General features: G+C 43.3%; 2 protein-coding genes across 2 annotated transcripts in view; both read left to right on the top strand.

Annotated features, from left to right (window-relative positions):
* Window positions 1-7184, top strand: part of HS3ST6 (heparan sulfate-glucosamine 3-sulfotransferase 6) — a 107404-nt gene extending 100220 nt beyond the window's left edge. The window contains exon 3 of the mRNA XM_039493386.1: window positions 6163-7184. Within this exon, the coding sequence (XP_039349320.1) occupies window positions 6163-6781 (619 nt within the window). The 3' untranslated portion in view covers window positions 6782-7184. The remainder of the gene's footprint in view (window positions 1-6162) is intronic.
* Window positions 7185-15934: 8750 nt separating this feature from the next.
* Window positions 15935-16806, top strand: part of MEIOB (meiosis specific with OB-fold) — a 76601-nt gene continuing 75729 nt past the window's right edge. Inside the window, exon 1 of the mRNA XM_039490341.1 lies at window positions 15935-15959. The gene's annotated coding sequence lies outside the window, so the exon portion shown is untranslated. The remainder of the gene's footprint in view (window positions 15960-16806) is intronic.

Here is a 16806-nt window from a genome sequence, read left to right as displayed (position 1 = left end):
CGCTTTCCTTCCTCTCGCTGCACCCCCTTTGGCAGTGGTGGTTACACCTCACGTCTAGCAGATGTGGACAGAAGACGACTTTGGGGGTCATCAAAGGGCTGGGTTAGGTTGTAGGGAGCAGGTTATTTTGCAGCACATCCCAGCTAGGCAGGGTAAGGGGTAGAGTCACATGGAGCTCAGTGGGATTTGCTCCCATGGGTTCCCAGATATCGCTTCACCTGGGTTCACCAAGCCATCCCCGTGCTGCTTCTGTTTCCTAGACAGCGGCAGCTTTTGGACCATTGGAGAAGTCTCACAGGCCTGGGAAACTGGCATTGTGTGACTCCAGACCAAAGTGGAATTGAGCAAATTTTGGTGACAGGTAGCCAGTCTGGACTGTAATAATATATATTGGGAGAGTGATAAAATACCATTCAGTGGGGATATTCTCATTGGGTAGGAATTGCCGTGCTCTGTCAGAGCAGGGTCCATCTACTCCAATATCCTGTCTCTAGCAATGGTTTCAGAGAAAGGTGAAGGAAACCCTGCAGCAGGTCGTTATGGGGTAACCTGCTCCCAGGGAAGGCATCTTCCTGCCCCCCCGTCAGTTAATATAGTAACAACAGCTCGCTGTCATACAGCACTGTCCATCTGTCGATCTCAACACACCTGCCAAAGGAGGGCACTCTCAGGGCTGGATTAACACATAGGCAAACTAGGCACATACCTAAGGCCCAAATTCATGAGGGGCCCAACCTGAGGGACATTGCGACCCCCTGTGCCCCAGCACAGTGCCACCTGCTCAGATTTGGCCCGGCCTCCCCCCTGTCATCACGCAGGGCCCCAGGGTCAAACCTGAATGGCCAGTGGGGTGGCCAGTGCTGCTCCTCACTGCTGCCATGGGGCTGGCTCCTGCACCAGGGATCCCTACTGAGGGCCTTCCTGGCCGTGTCCGACTTCCAGCAGCTGCTGACCCCTCTGCTCTGCCCACTCAGCGACAGCCTCGGGACTTGTTAGAAGTACAGGGAGCTGCCGTGAATGCCCACATGGGGAAACTGGCCCAAGGAGCCTGGTGGGTGGGACATGTGGGGCAGTGTCTGGGCAGCAGCAGCCAGTCACTGACTGACCTGGACAAAAGAGGGTTAACTAAGCAACATCTGTGTGGTGGGAGCCGGATTTAATAGATCACTAGTGCAACTGTGCTGGTTAATATAAATATGTCCACACCATGGGAGCATCTAGTTTAGCTGGCCAGCAGAGGGCCCCAGAAGTGTATGTTTGCACAAGGCCCATGATGGGTTAATCCAGCCCCGGTTGCTATCATTATTCCCATTTTACAGATGGGGAAACTGAGGCACAGAGACTGGAAGTAAGTTGCCCAAGGTCACTCAACAAATCAGTGGCAGAGGCAGGAATTGAACCCAGGGTTCCTGAGTCTCAAGCCAGTTTGGCTTATGCTCTGAGCAGGGGTTTTATATCCCTTTCAAAATTCTGCTTTGTTTTTAATCCTTACAATTGTAACTCCATTTTGTGCTGTTATGACATTAGCCGGGTGTTAGAACAAACAAAACTTTCCCCCTCTCCAACTGAATTTGCATGCTGCCCTAAAAATAGAAACAGGGCCAGATTCTCAGCTGTGTAAATTGGCATAGCTCCTACACCAGTTCATACCAGCTATTTAGCCCGGGTTGTTTATCATCATCTATACGTTTCAGTTCCCCCATAGCACATTTCAGAGAGGCAACAGAATGCGCTAAAAGCACATTTGAATTTTTAAACAATGGCCAGGGTCTTATGTTGTCGAAAAAACATCTTGGGGTGTTTACTGGACAAGCCCAATGAAACGCTGTGTATTCCATGCGTTTCCTGCCTTCCTGGGGGTGCGCTGGTCAGGGGAGTGGGTGGCAGGAGAATTAGCAAAGGAATGCGCAGGACTCAGTCTGGCGTTTTATTTGCATTTTTGCTCCCACCTTTTGTGTGCGAAATTGGGAACTGAACGGTTTTTAATAGCTGGAGTTCACTGTGCTGTTGGCAAGTCCCCCAGCATCCCAGCTGGCCTCTGTACAGCGATTGATTAAACAGTAACGTTGCCAGGAGTTCTCCATCCGTCACTGTGATGGGAACTCCAGGCATGAAAACGCAAGGGCGAGAAAAAAGAAGCCTTTACAATTACAACCTGCAGCTCGCTAAATGAAGAATAAAAAACCGTTGAACACCCTATAAATATTTATTGGCGCAGCAGTAAGAGAAGTTTGCTTTTGTGTTAAAAGACTTGAGACTGGATTTGTTGAGGAGTGAGTCAGAGAGAGAGAGAGAGAGAAACCGTCTCCAGTAAGAGAGAAAGTGAACTGAAAACGCTTTGGCGGTTGGATTGTGATAGGGCAAGGTTAGGTGAGAGATTTTACCTTAGTCTCTTCTTTAGTAAAGTGAATTTGATTGGGCTGCTGATGGTGCGTAGTGAGCGTGGGCCAGATTCTTCTCTCTGACACCAATGAAATAGACTTTCATGGGGTTTTTGCACATCAGTGGCCTCAGTACACCTGCTGCAGGGACTTGTAAGTGAGCAAGTCCAGCCTGTCAGAAAACAAAATGCTCATTAGAGTCTAAATGGACCCCCATTTCCCAGGTCTCATTAGCTGACAGGCAGTATAAAATGAACAAACTGGTGTGTCAAGGCCTGGTAAAAGAAGAAAAAGGGGTTCTTTTTGGGGGTGTGTGTGAGACTCTTTGAGTTCTCCTAGGAGCAACAATCTGGGCTGTTTTTAATTATGCTTCTAGTAGAGCGATCTCATAAACTGAGGTTAGAACATGGCGCTAGACCAGAGTCTTGGGTTCACAGGTTTGCCCTTTAAAGGCATAGCTGGAACTGGGGTGTATTCTAATCTCTGCAGGACGTCCTGTCTGTGCAGATCACATGGCTATTAACGTCAGGGAGGTGGTAAAATCCAGCTGGGTTTGTAATGTTCTCACGAGCCCAAGAGGGCATTTGGATTTTCAAGGTCTGAAGAAAATTCAGGTCTTGTGAAGGGACCTGGAGTCACACACCAGGCTGTCCCCACCACCACACACCAGCCCTGACCTGTGGCCACTGTTTCTGGGGGTCAGAGAGTAGCTTAGTCTCCCAGCCATTTCAACCTTTCCTCAGCTTTTTTGCTGATGATGCCAACGATGATGCCCATTAGTATCAACAACCACAATGACTTTGGTGCTGTGGACAGTTGGACAGTCTGAACTCATAAGAATCAAAGCCCATAAGATCTCAAGCCTGTCTGTCTAATGCTAGGCCAGTCCCCAGAGTAATGAGGCCAGGGAGCAACCAGGTGCCCCAATGATCTCTCTCCATCCTGCCATCCTCCATCCCATCCTCTGACCCATCTCTCTCCTGACATCATTCTACTCCAGCTACCCAATTATATTCCATGGACTTAGCCACCATGATTTTATTTCCACCCTTTTTAGTCCCTGCCATATTCCTAGTCACAACCTCCTCAGGTAAGTGCCACAAGTTGACTGTTGTGAAGAACTGAAGAAGAATTTTATTTTTTTTTTTATTGCCTTTGATTTATTGATTTTATTTATTTTTCCTATATATTAATTTAATAAATAAATACTTAACTTTAGTTAATCCACTTTTTAAATAACTTTATATTATATCTTATCTCCCCTCTCCCCTTAGTTTTTCCTTCCTCTCAACCCCCTCTTTCCTTCTCTTTCTCTCCTCTCTCTCCCTCTACTCTCTACTCTTTAAATTTTTCTTTTCTCTTTTCTCCTCTTTTTTTCTAGGTTCTTTTTTTTTTTTTTTTTTGAGGCATTATCTTTACACAGTATATAGTGGGAGAATAGGTATTATATATATTTTATAATAATAATAATATATATTTAGTCTTTATTCATATTCCTTTTTTTATTCCATCCATCCTTTTTTTTTTTTTCTGCCTCTCTTTTTCGTTGTGACATTTTCAGAAGACTCCATCCACTATAACTCCAAGATATTTTGACGACTTGTTGCTAAATTAGCCCCATCATGTTGTGTGTATAGTTGGTTATTTTTTTTTGTATGTGCATTTTTTTACATTTATCCACATTTAATTCATTTCATTTTTTTTGCAATCAAATTCATTTGCCATTTCTTTTGAAGTTTTCTTTCTTTCTCTCTTTTCTGGTCTATCTCATCTAGAGTAGTTTCATCATCTGACTTTTTCTTGCTCTCTCTGTTTTTTTGCTTTCTCATTTTTTTTTAAAAATAAATTGAATAGGATTGGTCCTAGAGATGGGATTGGGACTACCACTAGTTTACTCTCCTCACCATTTATTCCTACCATTAATTCCCCTACCTTTAATTTCTGTCCTTTAACCTTCTCTCAATCCATGAAAAGGACCTTCCCTTCCATCCTTAATTTTTTATTTTAGTAGAGCCTTTGGTGTTTGTCTTGTCAAAGGCTTTCTGGAAATCTAAGTACATATGTCTATACGGATCCCTGTTGTCCACATGTTTGTTGTTCTCAAAAAGAATAGATTAATAGATTAGTGAACACGATTTCCCTTTTTACAGAGATGTTGTTGACTTGCTCAAAGTTTTATGTTTTTCTATTTTATTCTTTTTTTTTTTTTCATTGTTTTATTTTTTTTACTTTTAATTCAACTTATTTTGATTACACTACCGTTAATTGTACTGCCCCTACCACCCCCCCTTTTTTAAATATTGGCGTTACATTAGCTAACTTCCATTTGGGTACGAAGCGATTTTATTTAACAGTTTTAAAACTTGGTTAGTTCTATCATTTCACATTTGAGTTCTTTCAGAACTCTTGGGTCTGATCATCTGGTCCTGGTGTGACTTGTTTGTGTTGTTTGATTTTATCAAAACCTTCAGTGACACTTCTAGTGACACTCTTTCCTGTGACAGTTCTCAGATTCACCAACTACAAAAAGCCAGCATTTGTGGGAATCTCTCCTAACCTCCTCAGAAAAGAAGAGCAAAGAATCCCATTTAGTTTTCTGACTTTATCATCTTCATTTTTAAGCTTTTTCCTTTTTTATTTTTTCCAAGTCTGGGCTTCTTGTTTAGCAGGCAGGCTTTTCTGATGTCTAAAAATTTTGTTATATTTTTTTGGTTTTTTTTTTTTTTGTTCTTTTCTTCTTCTCTCTTTTTTTTTATTTTACTCTTGCACTTAAGTTTGCAGTGTTTGTGCCTTCCTTCATTTGCCTCACTGGATTTTTTGACTTTTTTTTTTTTTAAGTCTTTCTTCTCTCTCTTCTTTTTTACATTGGTTGTTAAGCCACGGTGGCTCGACTTGGCTCTCCACCCATTCAAGAGAGGGCCCAGACAGCCCTCAGATGGCAACGTCGTAGCTCGCTGTTATTATTTAACTTTTTTCTGGTAGAGCCCACAATGTGCCAGGTACTGTACAAATGGAAGGGAAGGCGCGGTCATTGCTGACCCATTCTGGAGTCCCACCAGCTAATTAGAAAAGAGAATCTTCTACTAATCATCTGTTGCCACCCATCCACATTGGTCACTGTTCTGTAATTCTGGAGTCACTCCTCAGAGTGACTCCAGATCTTATAGCAAGGTCATTGACACCAGAATCTTGACCTGTGTGCTTAATTCAGGAGAAGACAAGTACTGTGATTGTCGTGCTGTACTTTGCCTCTTGTCTGCACTATTACAGACTAAAGCCAGTTCCTGCTCTGAATTTCCTTCCATGCAACCCCACTGTAGTCAATGGGGTTGCACTCGGTGTGTCTGTCTGTACTGCGGTAGCATCTAGCAACCCCAGACAAGGATCAGGACCCCATTGTGCTAAGCACTGTGTAGACTAGTACCAAGGACAGTCCTTGCCCAAGGCGGCTCACATGCCACAGGTGGACAAAACAGAGACGTGAGGTAGGGGTCTGTTGGAGAGGGAGGTAACAAAAGAAACAGAGTTTGGCCAAAAAATAGAAGTCACAACCCTAGTCAGGGCCTGAAGGGAATGGCTTGTAGGTAGCACAACACAATAGGGCTTAAGAAGGGATTTTAAAGCGTTTTGATGAGGGATTTTCCCTGAGCATTGGGCTTGGCATGTGGGGGCTTGATATTATCAGCTCGTTCTTACCCTGGTGCCCATCCCTGAAGATGTTAATGGGTCAAAGCTGGACAGATCCACCTGAGTCATTACTGTTGTCCTTGCCTTTCCACAGGAACCTGATGCCGCGGACTCTAGAGGGGCAGATCACGATGGAGAAAACCCCGAGTTACTTTGTGACCAAGGAGGCCCCCAAACGTATTTACAACATGTCCAGGGACACCAAGCTGATTGTGGTGGTGAGGAACCCAGTAACCAGGGCCATCTCGGACTACACACAGACACTGTCCAAAAACCCCACCATCCCCAGCTTCCAGGCGCTGGCCTTCAAGAACGTCAGTACGGGCCTCATCGACACCACCTGGAGTGCGGTGCGGATCGGCATCTACGCCAAGCACCTGGACAACTGGTTACAGTACTTCCCCCTTTCGAAATTCCTCTTTGTCAGCGGGGAAAGACTCGTGAGTGACCCGGCTGGGGAGATGGGCCGAGTGCAAGACTTCTTGGGTCTCAAGAGAGTCGTGACGGACAAACACTTCTATTTCAATGAGACCAAGGGCTTCCCTTGCCTGAAGAAGCCGGAAGGAAGTAGCCGGCCCCGCTGTTTGGGGAAGTCCAAAGGGCGGCCTCATCCAAAAATCCACGGGCAGGTGATCCAGCGCCTGCAGGAGTTTTATAGACCCTTCAACATGAAGTTCTATCAGATGACTGGGCAGGACTTTGGGTGGGACTGAGATCTCACCAGGCCATTGGCTTTCTAAGCCACAGTGGGGAGAGGGCAGCTAGTCCCCTTAGCAGACCTACAGGGCCTTTGCACATTGTGTACCAAGCTGCCCAGGGACTCTAGCATAGGTGTGTTCAAGGCAAACTTTTGGGAGACACTTCCCATGTTCTAATTTATAATGGACCTGTTCCTGGAGAGAAATGTACACTGACTGAGTAGAGAGAAATATTTAAGAAAGAAAAACAAACAAACAAAACCCCCAACCCCAGATCAGATTAAATATTCTTCCATATGAATCTTGCTAATCTATATTAACCAGAATGGTTTTCAGATGAGGTGTGTGTGTGCGTGCGTGCGTGTGTGCGCGTGCAGTGGCAAAGGTACTAAGATTCACAATAAAGCTTTGCAAATCAGAGTTGGCCTCCTAATGCTGCTCTTTCTCTGACCATACTGAGAGTGCTGTAATATTCACCATCAGCCATCCCGACCCTTTTAATTAGCAGGGAGAGGGCTCCAGACATCAGTGCTGTGTTTAGGTCTTGGATGCCTTTCTTGCAAAGATAACAACTGCAGCCAGGTTCGAAGCTGCTGTACAGCAATGTAGGTCCATTGACTTCAAAGGAGCTAGGTTGGTTTACATCAGCTGAGGCTCTGGCCCGGTATATTAAAAACACAAGTGACTTATGATAATAACATGTGAGGAGCCTGATCTTGCTCCTCCCATTGGAGTCAATGGAATTTTGACTTTATTGGAGCCGGTAGCGTGCCCCAATTTAAAAAAAATTTTATTTATCTATTACTTTTTATGGTGTGTGTGTGTGTGTGTGTGTGCGCGCTTCACTCCATTGGGCCAGTGAATTTTGGCCTAGCTCCTCAAAGGCACCTAACGCCCCTCCACCTACCTTTGAGGACCTGGGCCTTTGAGTTTCTAGTCAATTTCACTTTCCAGCTCTTGGGCCGACGCCCAGCAAGTTTGGTTTTCAGTTTCCTATGCTTCAAGAGGACATGGACGCCCTCCTCTTCCCAAAGCTCTTTTTCATTAAAATGTTCAATAAATAAAATAAAGCAGTGTGTTTATTAGAGTTTTGTAAAAGCCCTTTTTAAAAAGACAAGCTGAATTTTGGACCTAAGTCACGTTCGGTGTCCTTAGAAACAGTTACCTGGTTTGATAGTTTCTGCCAGATCTGCAAAAAACAGGACACGATGAATCTGCAAAAATAATACAAACTGTCTGTGGGTGATTTATTGTTATTTAAAGGTTTGATTCTGCCTCAGAAGTCAGTGGGAGTTTTGTCATTGACTTCAGTGAGGGCAGAATTGTGTCTTAAATGCACAGGGTGGAATCTTGGCCCTCTCTGAAGTTAACGGCAAAAGTCCCATTGACTTCAACTGGCCAGGATTTTACCCACAGTTCTTCTCCGGCTAAACTGTTTGCACTAAAAATTCTATTTTGGTGCCGTTTCAGGAACATACAATACTGACAGAGTGGAAAATTTCCCATTCTTAATTGCGACAAAAGTCGCAGCTCTACAAAATTGTTATAAAAATGTACTAGGCCACAAAATCTGCTTGCTAGTTCTTTTCCCCACGAGCATACAAAATTATCGATACTTTGTCAGTCCAAATATTGGTGAGTGATCACGTAGCATATGACAGGGTTGGACAAAAGAACTGTAAATTGGCAAAGTTTGAAATGAAAGGAAATATTAATTCTGTGCCTAATAAGCAAAATCGTCTTAAGCACATAGTCAGCTTTAAATTGGTACTTGCATCTAATTGACCTCAATGGGAGTTAAGCACCTGCTTAAAGCTAAGCAGGTGCTTAAATGCTTTGTTGAATCAGGGCCTTAACAGCTGAGTCAAAACACTCATTGAAAAGAATGGGACCATTCACCTGCTTAAAGCTTAGACACATGCTCAAGTACCTTGCAGGATTGGGGCCCTGTTTTCAGAATGGCACTTTGATCATTTTCTCTTTCCCATTTTGCAGCTGGCTCTGCATCTCACATGTTGATTTTTACTGAGGCAAGTTTCCTTTCTGAGACTGGGCAGTGACTGGCATTTGATGATACATCTGGTTGAACAGTGAATCCAGAGAATGGTGTATTTTTCCTGATTTAAAATAGTCTGAAAGAATAAAAACAATTAGCGGCAGTAGTTCTGAATATATTCCAGATCCGGTTGCATTGTGTATCACATGTAACACAGGTGATAAAGTTGGAGACCTCCAAGAGTAATGACAAAAATTCCCCCCTCCCAGAAACAGTTTTGCTGAAGAACATATAGCAAAAAAAGTCTGATCTTTAGCCCAGTGCCTACCAGTTGGTTTCCAGATTTGCAGCCACAAAGGGCAGTCATCGGAGGCCGGTGGAATGAGTTCAAGTGTTCTCATAATTAAAGAGGGGCAAAAAAACCTTCGTTAACCTTTCATAATCTTATTAGTGACTTGTTTGTCTTTTTTGGTTTTGGAGGACCCCTGGGCCCTGCATGGTTTTGTACTATGTGATAGATCCATTTGATTCCAGTACAACATAGTCTCAGTGCTAGCTATCCTGTATGGCGTAGGGTTGACTTGCTGTTTCAATCATCACAAGCCATTGGCTGCAAACCGTCCCGGCTGCATTGTTAAACAAAAATGTTAAACTCTTTCGGGTAGCCAGTGTTTTCCTAGACAAATACAATGTAAGCAAAGAGCCTCTGCCTTTTCCAGTGCGTCCCTTCGTGTTCCAGTCATTCTCTGGATTGATTTTGCATCTGGCATTTTACACGGGGTGTTTTTAGTTGGTTTGCAATACAAGTCGTTAAAGCTTCTCCCACTTCTTTGCTTTTTCTACAATAAGAGGCTCCTCTTTGTTCTTCATCCTCTTCAATGTGGCATTTCTTTTGTATGGGTGGCACTTAAAGCCTCTAAACTCATGGCTAACGGTCAGCGCGTTAGTCAGTTTCAGACAGGAGGCTAATCTGTTTACTGCCGCAACAAACGCTGCACAAAATGACGCGACTCAATGTCAGGTCCAAGTTGAACACGAACAACCCAGCTATTTATATATTGAGAGACAGAGATAGAAACCTGAATGGTTTTTGGTATCCCTTGGAATAGACGTGACTTCTAATTTGCATTGTCTTTGCCCTGCTTTACATTCCTGTCAGTTTCTAAAGCCAACGTAGCCGCCTTGTACCTGGTTAAGACGCTGTGCTAGGTTAAACAACAAACAAAATCTGGATTAATTTTCTGTGGCGCTCGAAAGGCTAGATTCACACCTGGTGTAAATCAAAGCAGCTCCATTGATTTCAGTGGAACTACAGTGATTTCAGGCCGGCTGAGGATACGGTCCTGAAGAGGCAATTGAAGCAGAAAGAGGTTCAGGATACACGTAAATGGCTTCTTCCCCCCATTTCCGTAGCTTTTTCTGAGAAGTCATTCTACGGTTTCATATGGTTGGGTTTGTCCAGCTTTGTACAAACCACAGAGGAATCTCTCTCTCCTCCCCTCATGCCCTTCCCCTGCCCCTTTGAAAATTCATGCTAAAGTGAGGCTCGATCCCAGGTGCTGCTGAGTGCCCTCTAGCCAGGGGGAGCTGAGGGGGCTCAGCCCTCAACAGCAGGTGCCCAGCACCTCTTAAAATTGCTCCCCCTCCAAAGTGTACAAATTCTGCCGAGGCGAGCGGCCCAAGGAACTGGAAGTGCCCTCTCCGCCAACCCGCTGGGGGTTGGATGTCAGAGCCGCTGGAGCCTGTTGTCACTTTCACTGGCAGCGCCACATGATGGACTGCACTTTGCTTGTTTAGGTTTTGTTTCCAGCCATGACATTCGACCAAATTATTCTCCACGAAGGGCTTTAAAGTTTCCCAAGTGCCTGTGAAAACCTGGAAACGCTGATCGTGATCCTATTTCTCAGCTGAGTGGCTACATTCAGCCAGAGCCATATTGATATGCAAAACGTCAAGGGCCCCAGGTCTAAAGATGGTTTCTGTCTGCCTTGTGAAAGGGGCCATACTTTTTTAAAGCCTAGGCCTTTCTAAAGCTGCACAATACCATATAGACTATGCCATTTAAAGCATCTGAAGCAACCCAAAATGTATTGAAAGCTTGCTTTGCAGACTCATTAAGACTACTCAATAGGTTCTGGCAAATACCTTGCCAGGGCTGACCGCTCGGATTAAGACTTTTGAAGTGATACACAAACCTCTTGCTTAAACTAATTGCTGCCCCATGGCTCATGAGGTCAAGTATTTGTATTCATTGCATTCAAGAGGAGCCACTTGTGGGGCTGTCCAGGTGAAGTCTGCACTTCATTAGACCAGGACAATAAGCTGGAAGTTCCCCGTAGGAAGGGGAAAGGTAACCAAGATGGAAATTTCATGGATCTCTCCAAGGAGAATCATTGAATACAAACAAACTGATGCCCAGCGCTGCAGGGTTTTTCAATGAAAGAGTTCCAAAATGGAATCGTGGTTTTGCAATCTAATATACTAAGTGCAGGGAGGTAGCCTTGCCAAATGCTTCATTAAGATCTTTGTTGTGCTACCCTAAAATGGCCAGTTCAATTCAAAGGGAATGTAACTTTAATTACACGTATCAGTCAAGTGTGTACAAATCTCTGTCGTTGTTTTGGTTCATACATGATGCTGCAGTTTTTTGTTACTGTCACCCCCGGGAGTTACTTTGAAACCTATTATTTGAATTCTATGAATTTTGTTACTGAAAGAAAAATTGCAAAGGTGACTGAGATCAGAGAAAATCCATTGACATTTCATTTTCTTTGCCTTCAGCCCTAGATGTGTTTGCTGGGAAGCAAAATTTCATTCTTCCCTACAACACTGTGGGGATGTATCGTCCATATCCTGCTTTTAAACTTTCACAATGAATTGAACATTAATAAATAGGCCTGGCTTGTCCTAAAATGTTTGTCTTCCTGTTTTGGGTAGGGGGACTTACCTCATCAGTAAGGAAAGAAAAGCAGCAGCAAGAGGCAGAATTGGCATCCAAGTGATGGTGAATTAGAGAGGAGATTGGATAGTGCAGGCTCTACCTTATATCACCGGGGCTGCTTAAAATTCAACTTTATCTCGTAAGAGTTCTCCATTGTAACACATTGAAAAACGCCACCGCAATCTTAGCAAATTGCTGCCATCAGTTAAACTGTTCAAAAGGCAACGTTATCCTGTGACAACACTAAAGCATTGTGCCCAGCATGAGAAATATACCATGCTTCAAACATCCATCAAGTTGTATGGCTAGCATTTCAATTTATGCAGAATCATTAGCCTATGATAACCCTTAAAGCCAGAGGAATTCCAAACGATTCACTTCTGTTTGCCATCAGTGGACAGTTAATGATTGCTGGTGAAAACCAAGACGCAAAGTCTACATTGGGCGGGTAGAATCAAATCCATTGATCGAGCAGCGGTCGTTTTTGTGATGCATTGTTCCCCAGTTACAAGTGGGTTCCTTTTAGCAACAGAATAGGGAACCCGTCATTTGTTAACACATGTGCCTCATGTATATCCTAGAAGAAATGGCCTTTGTCATCACTTGCTAGTGGGCCTAATTAAAAAAGCAAATTTAGAAAAATTAGGGGTGAGATTTTCTAAAGACCTCAGCCAGCTTTTTCATTAAGGCACAACATACCATAGTTCCCATTCCTCCCAATGCAGCTGATGAGTGCTGAGAGCATTTGAAAAAAACGTTGACCTCTTCGATTTGGATGTCTAAGTGGGACACTTAGAAAAATCTTTCCCCAGTTGTGGGTATGAAAATCTAATCCAAAATGTCTTTTCTTTTTCCCCACCAGCCAATTTCACCTAATTTACAATCCCTTTCTTTTTTAAAATTCCTATAAGCCCATGGGCATCAAACTTGTATTGTGAAAAACCAAAAAGCTGCAGTCTTTATTTAGGCTAAACTCCCCCAGAAGCCAATAGGAGTTTTGCCTCAGTAAGAATGCTGCTGCCAGCTCTGGAAATACATGTGACATGTAATTGAATGTTGTAAATTTTCAGCTGGATTGTTTGGCTTGGATTGTGCTATGTACTGACCAGTTATATTTTGATTTTTTTCTCTTTTCCCTATATGGAAGATACATCTTTGTGTTTATATTTTAACAGAGAGCGTTCTGGGCCTGATATCACTCTCCTTTGCTGGAGTTTTCTCACCACCTGTAAAACTTGTACAAGCAGTCTCCACTGGGATAACAAAGCTGGGTGAAAATATGTCAGAATCTGATCACACTAAAAAAAATAACCACTATATTTTTCTGCACAAGATCTCTGAAAATAAAGTTATAAAGAAAACGATGCAGGACTATTTTTGTTTTCATTGGTGTAGTTGCTGTTCTGGACCAGTGAGAAAAATAGACTCTGGTTATTTTCATAGGTTTTCTCCCCCTTTTGTCCCTATCTTGAATTTGTAAACATCCAGATTTTTCAGGTTACTTGGAAGTAAATATTTATTCTCCAGGATGTCTAGATATAAAGGAACCTGGCCTCGAAACATGAGAGAGAGAGAGAGAGAGAGAGAGAGAACCTGACATATATCAAACATTTTCTTCCTGCGTGCTACTGACAGCTGTTAGGTCAAGACATTTCCAAATTAGCATGCAAATGATGGTTTGGATAATGTGTGTGGACTTCGGTTTGCTCCGAGAAAGACACTATGAGGCCTCCTACAGCTAAAAATGTAAGGATCATGCATATGTGATGCAAGAATCATAGTGCCCTTCACTAGGCATAATCTGGGCACATTCCTTCCATTAAACTGTGATCCTGGCATGCCTTGCATCATCCATGTGTGAGATGAAATTGATCACAGAGAGAGGGAAGGCAAAGCTGAACATGTTAATGTGTCAAAGGTGCTTTATTGCCCATGAATTCTGGTCATGTGACTCTACAGTGAACTGTAACTAGTAATTTTGTGCCTAATGCATCCTTAGTAATTTTGTTTACATAGATGAAAATAATGGTGAACGTTTTCCCCTCACCTCCCAGGGCTTTGGAAATTGCACCTTGCCAGGATTATTCTGTTCGGTGAGCTCTAGGGAAGGAAAAAAATTGTATCAGACATTCCTCTGGCATATAAACAAGACATTGTCGTATTCCACACACATTTCCCTCAGCCCTCTTCGACTGCTCCCGCCCCCCCAAGTTTTCTACAGGGATTCTGACTATTTAAACATTTTTGGTAAAGTGTCAGTTATATTCAGACTTTCTGGCAGGGTCACCCAGTGATCATGTGACCTTGTCAGTCACAGATCTCCCTGGCTTTCTTGTCATGTGACCTTGTCAAGTGTTTGGACAGAGGGCAGCGTTCACTGTCAACTGAGATTAACTTGCGCTGAGAAAGTTACATATATTGATAAAAATGTTTGCATCCCGAGACGATCACAATCTATATCTGGGGTCCTGCTCAATGACATTTCCTTGATTCAGCTGAATCCATTAGTCCAGAAGTTTATTATGGAGTCTGCTCATGAAAATGACCCTATTTGTGAGCTGGCTACACTTTGGTGGGGTGACCGTTTAATAACTGTAAGCAAGGCCCGTTTGCTGTGGAGAACACTTGACAAGAAATAAAGAATTTTATGCACAAAGGATACCCCTCTCCACAAAACTCACATTTTACTGTGTGATCTGGCTTTTCTCAGTGTCACATGCTACCAGGATCTGCATACATCAAATGCCAGAAGGAGGCCTTGATTGTCTTTCTGCTTTGAAGTGGTGTTGAGCATGCCTGACTCAGGGAGTCTGGAAACGTTGATTACAGCCAGTCTATTGAGGAGGGTGTGGAAGAGTGGAATAGCGCTCAGGGAGTTGGTCAGCATGGCTGGTGCAGGAGACAATGCTTATTTATAATTTAGCAGTGGTCACAAACAGGAAAGTTGCAGCCTGCATGTGATTGGCAGTGCCACCATCACAGCTGGTAAATGATCGCTCATCCATTAAATGGGGCACACAGTCTGTCCAGTGACACAAACATAAAGCTTTCATATTCCCTTACACATACAGAGAGTCAGAAAAACCATTTTTCCCTAGGAAAAATATTCAGCTGGAAAATTATCATTTGAAATTTTTCAGGAGAAATTTTTGAAAGGAAATTTTCATAGGCTTTTGATTCAAATCAAAATTTTTATTTCAAACTGAGATTTTTCCTTGTGGGTAAGATTTTGAAAACTGGCCTTTAAAAAAAAAAAAAATTGGATTCCCCGCCCTCCCCACACATTCACACAAACTTTATTTTGGCTGCTGAATGTGCTAGATGGAATGATGTGTTGATTTTCTTTCCATGTTTTTCACACTGTAAATATTCAAAACTTCTCCAACTTTGGAAAAGTTTCAGAGTTTCTATTGCATTTGGTGGCCAAAAAAAAAAAAGAAGAAAAAAAAAAAAGGAAAACAGCAAGGGAAAGGCAGAAAAACCAAAAATCTGACATTTTGAAAATTTTCCACTTTCAAAAGCCAAAACTGAAATTTCAATATGAAATGAGATGATTTAATTGTTCAATTTCCTGCACAAGAAAAGGAAAAATAACTTCAATCATAAATGATATTTTGCCATGAAAAATGATAGTTTCAAAGCAAACCCAGTTTGGTAGTAAAAGTTTTCACTCAAAACCTTGTAACCAGCTGTAGCTATTTTTATCAATGTATCTCAAATCTCTTTTCAAAGCCAGGTTACTATCATTGTTATCCTCATTTCATAGCTGAGATAGAAGAGGCACAAAGAATGTTGAGTGATTTGAGGGAGTGGCAGAGTGGAGCATAGAACCCAGGTCTCTCTAGAGATGAGAGAACAGTAGGACACTGAGGTAGAACACCAAAGTGCAGCCACAGTAAGGTTTTAGTGGAGGTGGCTCAGAGTACATCTATACAAAGAACATCTAAATAAACCATTGCATCACAGAGACATGAAAGGACATAACTATTGCAAAACCACCAGGCTCCTGCCTTGAGAAAGCCCAGGGTGTCTTCCACCCACATTCCTGGCCTTTACAAAGGTGGGACTTCAGCCCATCTCAAGTAATGGTTTCCTGTGCGATCATTTGGTTTCCAGTGTGGGCTCACTAGCTTTTCCCAGCATGCTTTTCTGGTTACTGGCTCTTTAAATTTGAGAGTGTCAGTGGCTGTAGCCCCAGAACAGCCATTTTGTATCTAGCTGCTGCAGACTGTCCATAGCGCCGTCACTCCCTGCTGGTAAGTACTCTGAGCTCCTATACCTATGACATGTCCCTCTGATGTTCCCTTCTTCCTGAGCAGATGGAATATCCTCCCAGGGACATTAGAAAACAGTTCTGAACCATAAGATCAGCTGGGGCAGTGGCACAGGCTGCTGGGGAGAGGTGACCAGGGAGGGCATGATCCCCGAATACAGTCAAGAAATGAGGAAATTAAAAAAAAAAAGAGAGTGGGAATGATGTGAAGATGGGAACTAAAAATGTAAAGGGGTCAGGGCATGTGGCCCTGGAAATTTCTGGCCCTGATGATTTATGCTGACTGGTTCATATGATCATGTGAAAGACTTGGGTGTTTCAGTAGGGTGAAATTAACACTTGTGAGGGCGGCAGCCGCAGCATGAAACCTAGCTTCCACTTATATCTTAAAAACAGGCCACAGGTGAGACTTGAGTGGTGCAGAAGCCATATGCTGGTGGTGGGTCATTAGCAGTGGGAATTGAATCTGGGGGCTCTGGAGCTAATGCATAAGCTTCTAGTGCCTTGGCTATAAAAATCCAGCTCTCTCAGCTAAGGAGAGACTCATCAACCACTTATATGTGGACCACCTGCCACTAGAGGGGGACAGATGCCACACTGAATGGGAGTGGGTTACATCTGCATGGATCAATTTCACTTTGAAAGAGCAGGAGAGGAAAAAATTAGGTTTACCAATGTACATGGCATGCACAGAGTAGGCAGCAGTGATCTCTGTGTGCACATGGTTTAGCTGTGTTAGCCCTGTGGGCTGCCAAAATCCATTTCATTTGGCTGATCAGGGATTCTGGAGAGAATTCCCCCCCACCCCCACCCGCCTTGGTTATTTGAAT

The sequence above is a fragment of the Mauremys reevesii genome, linkage group 10 (genome assembly GCF_016161935.1).
Source record: "Mauremys reevesii isolate NIE-2019 linkage group 10, ASM1616193v1, whole genome shotgun sequence".
NCBI classification, from domain to species: Eukaryota; Metazoa; Chordata; order Testudines; family Geoemydidae; genus Mauremys; species Mauremys reevesii.
This window is presented reverse-complemented; position numbering and strand designations above follow the sequence as displayed.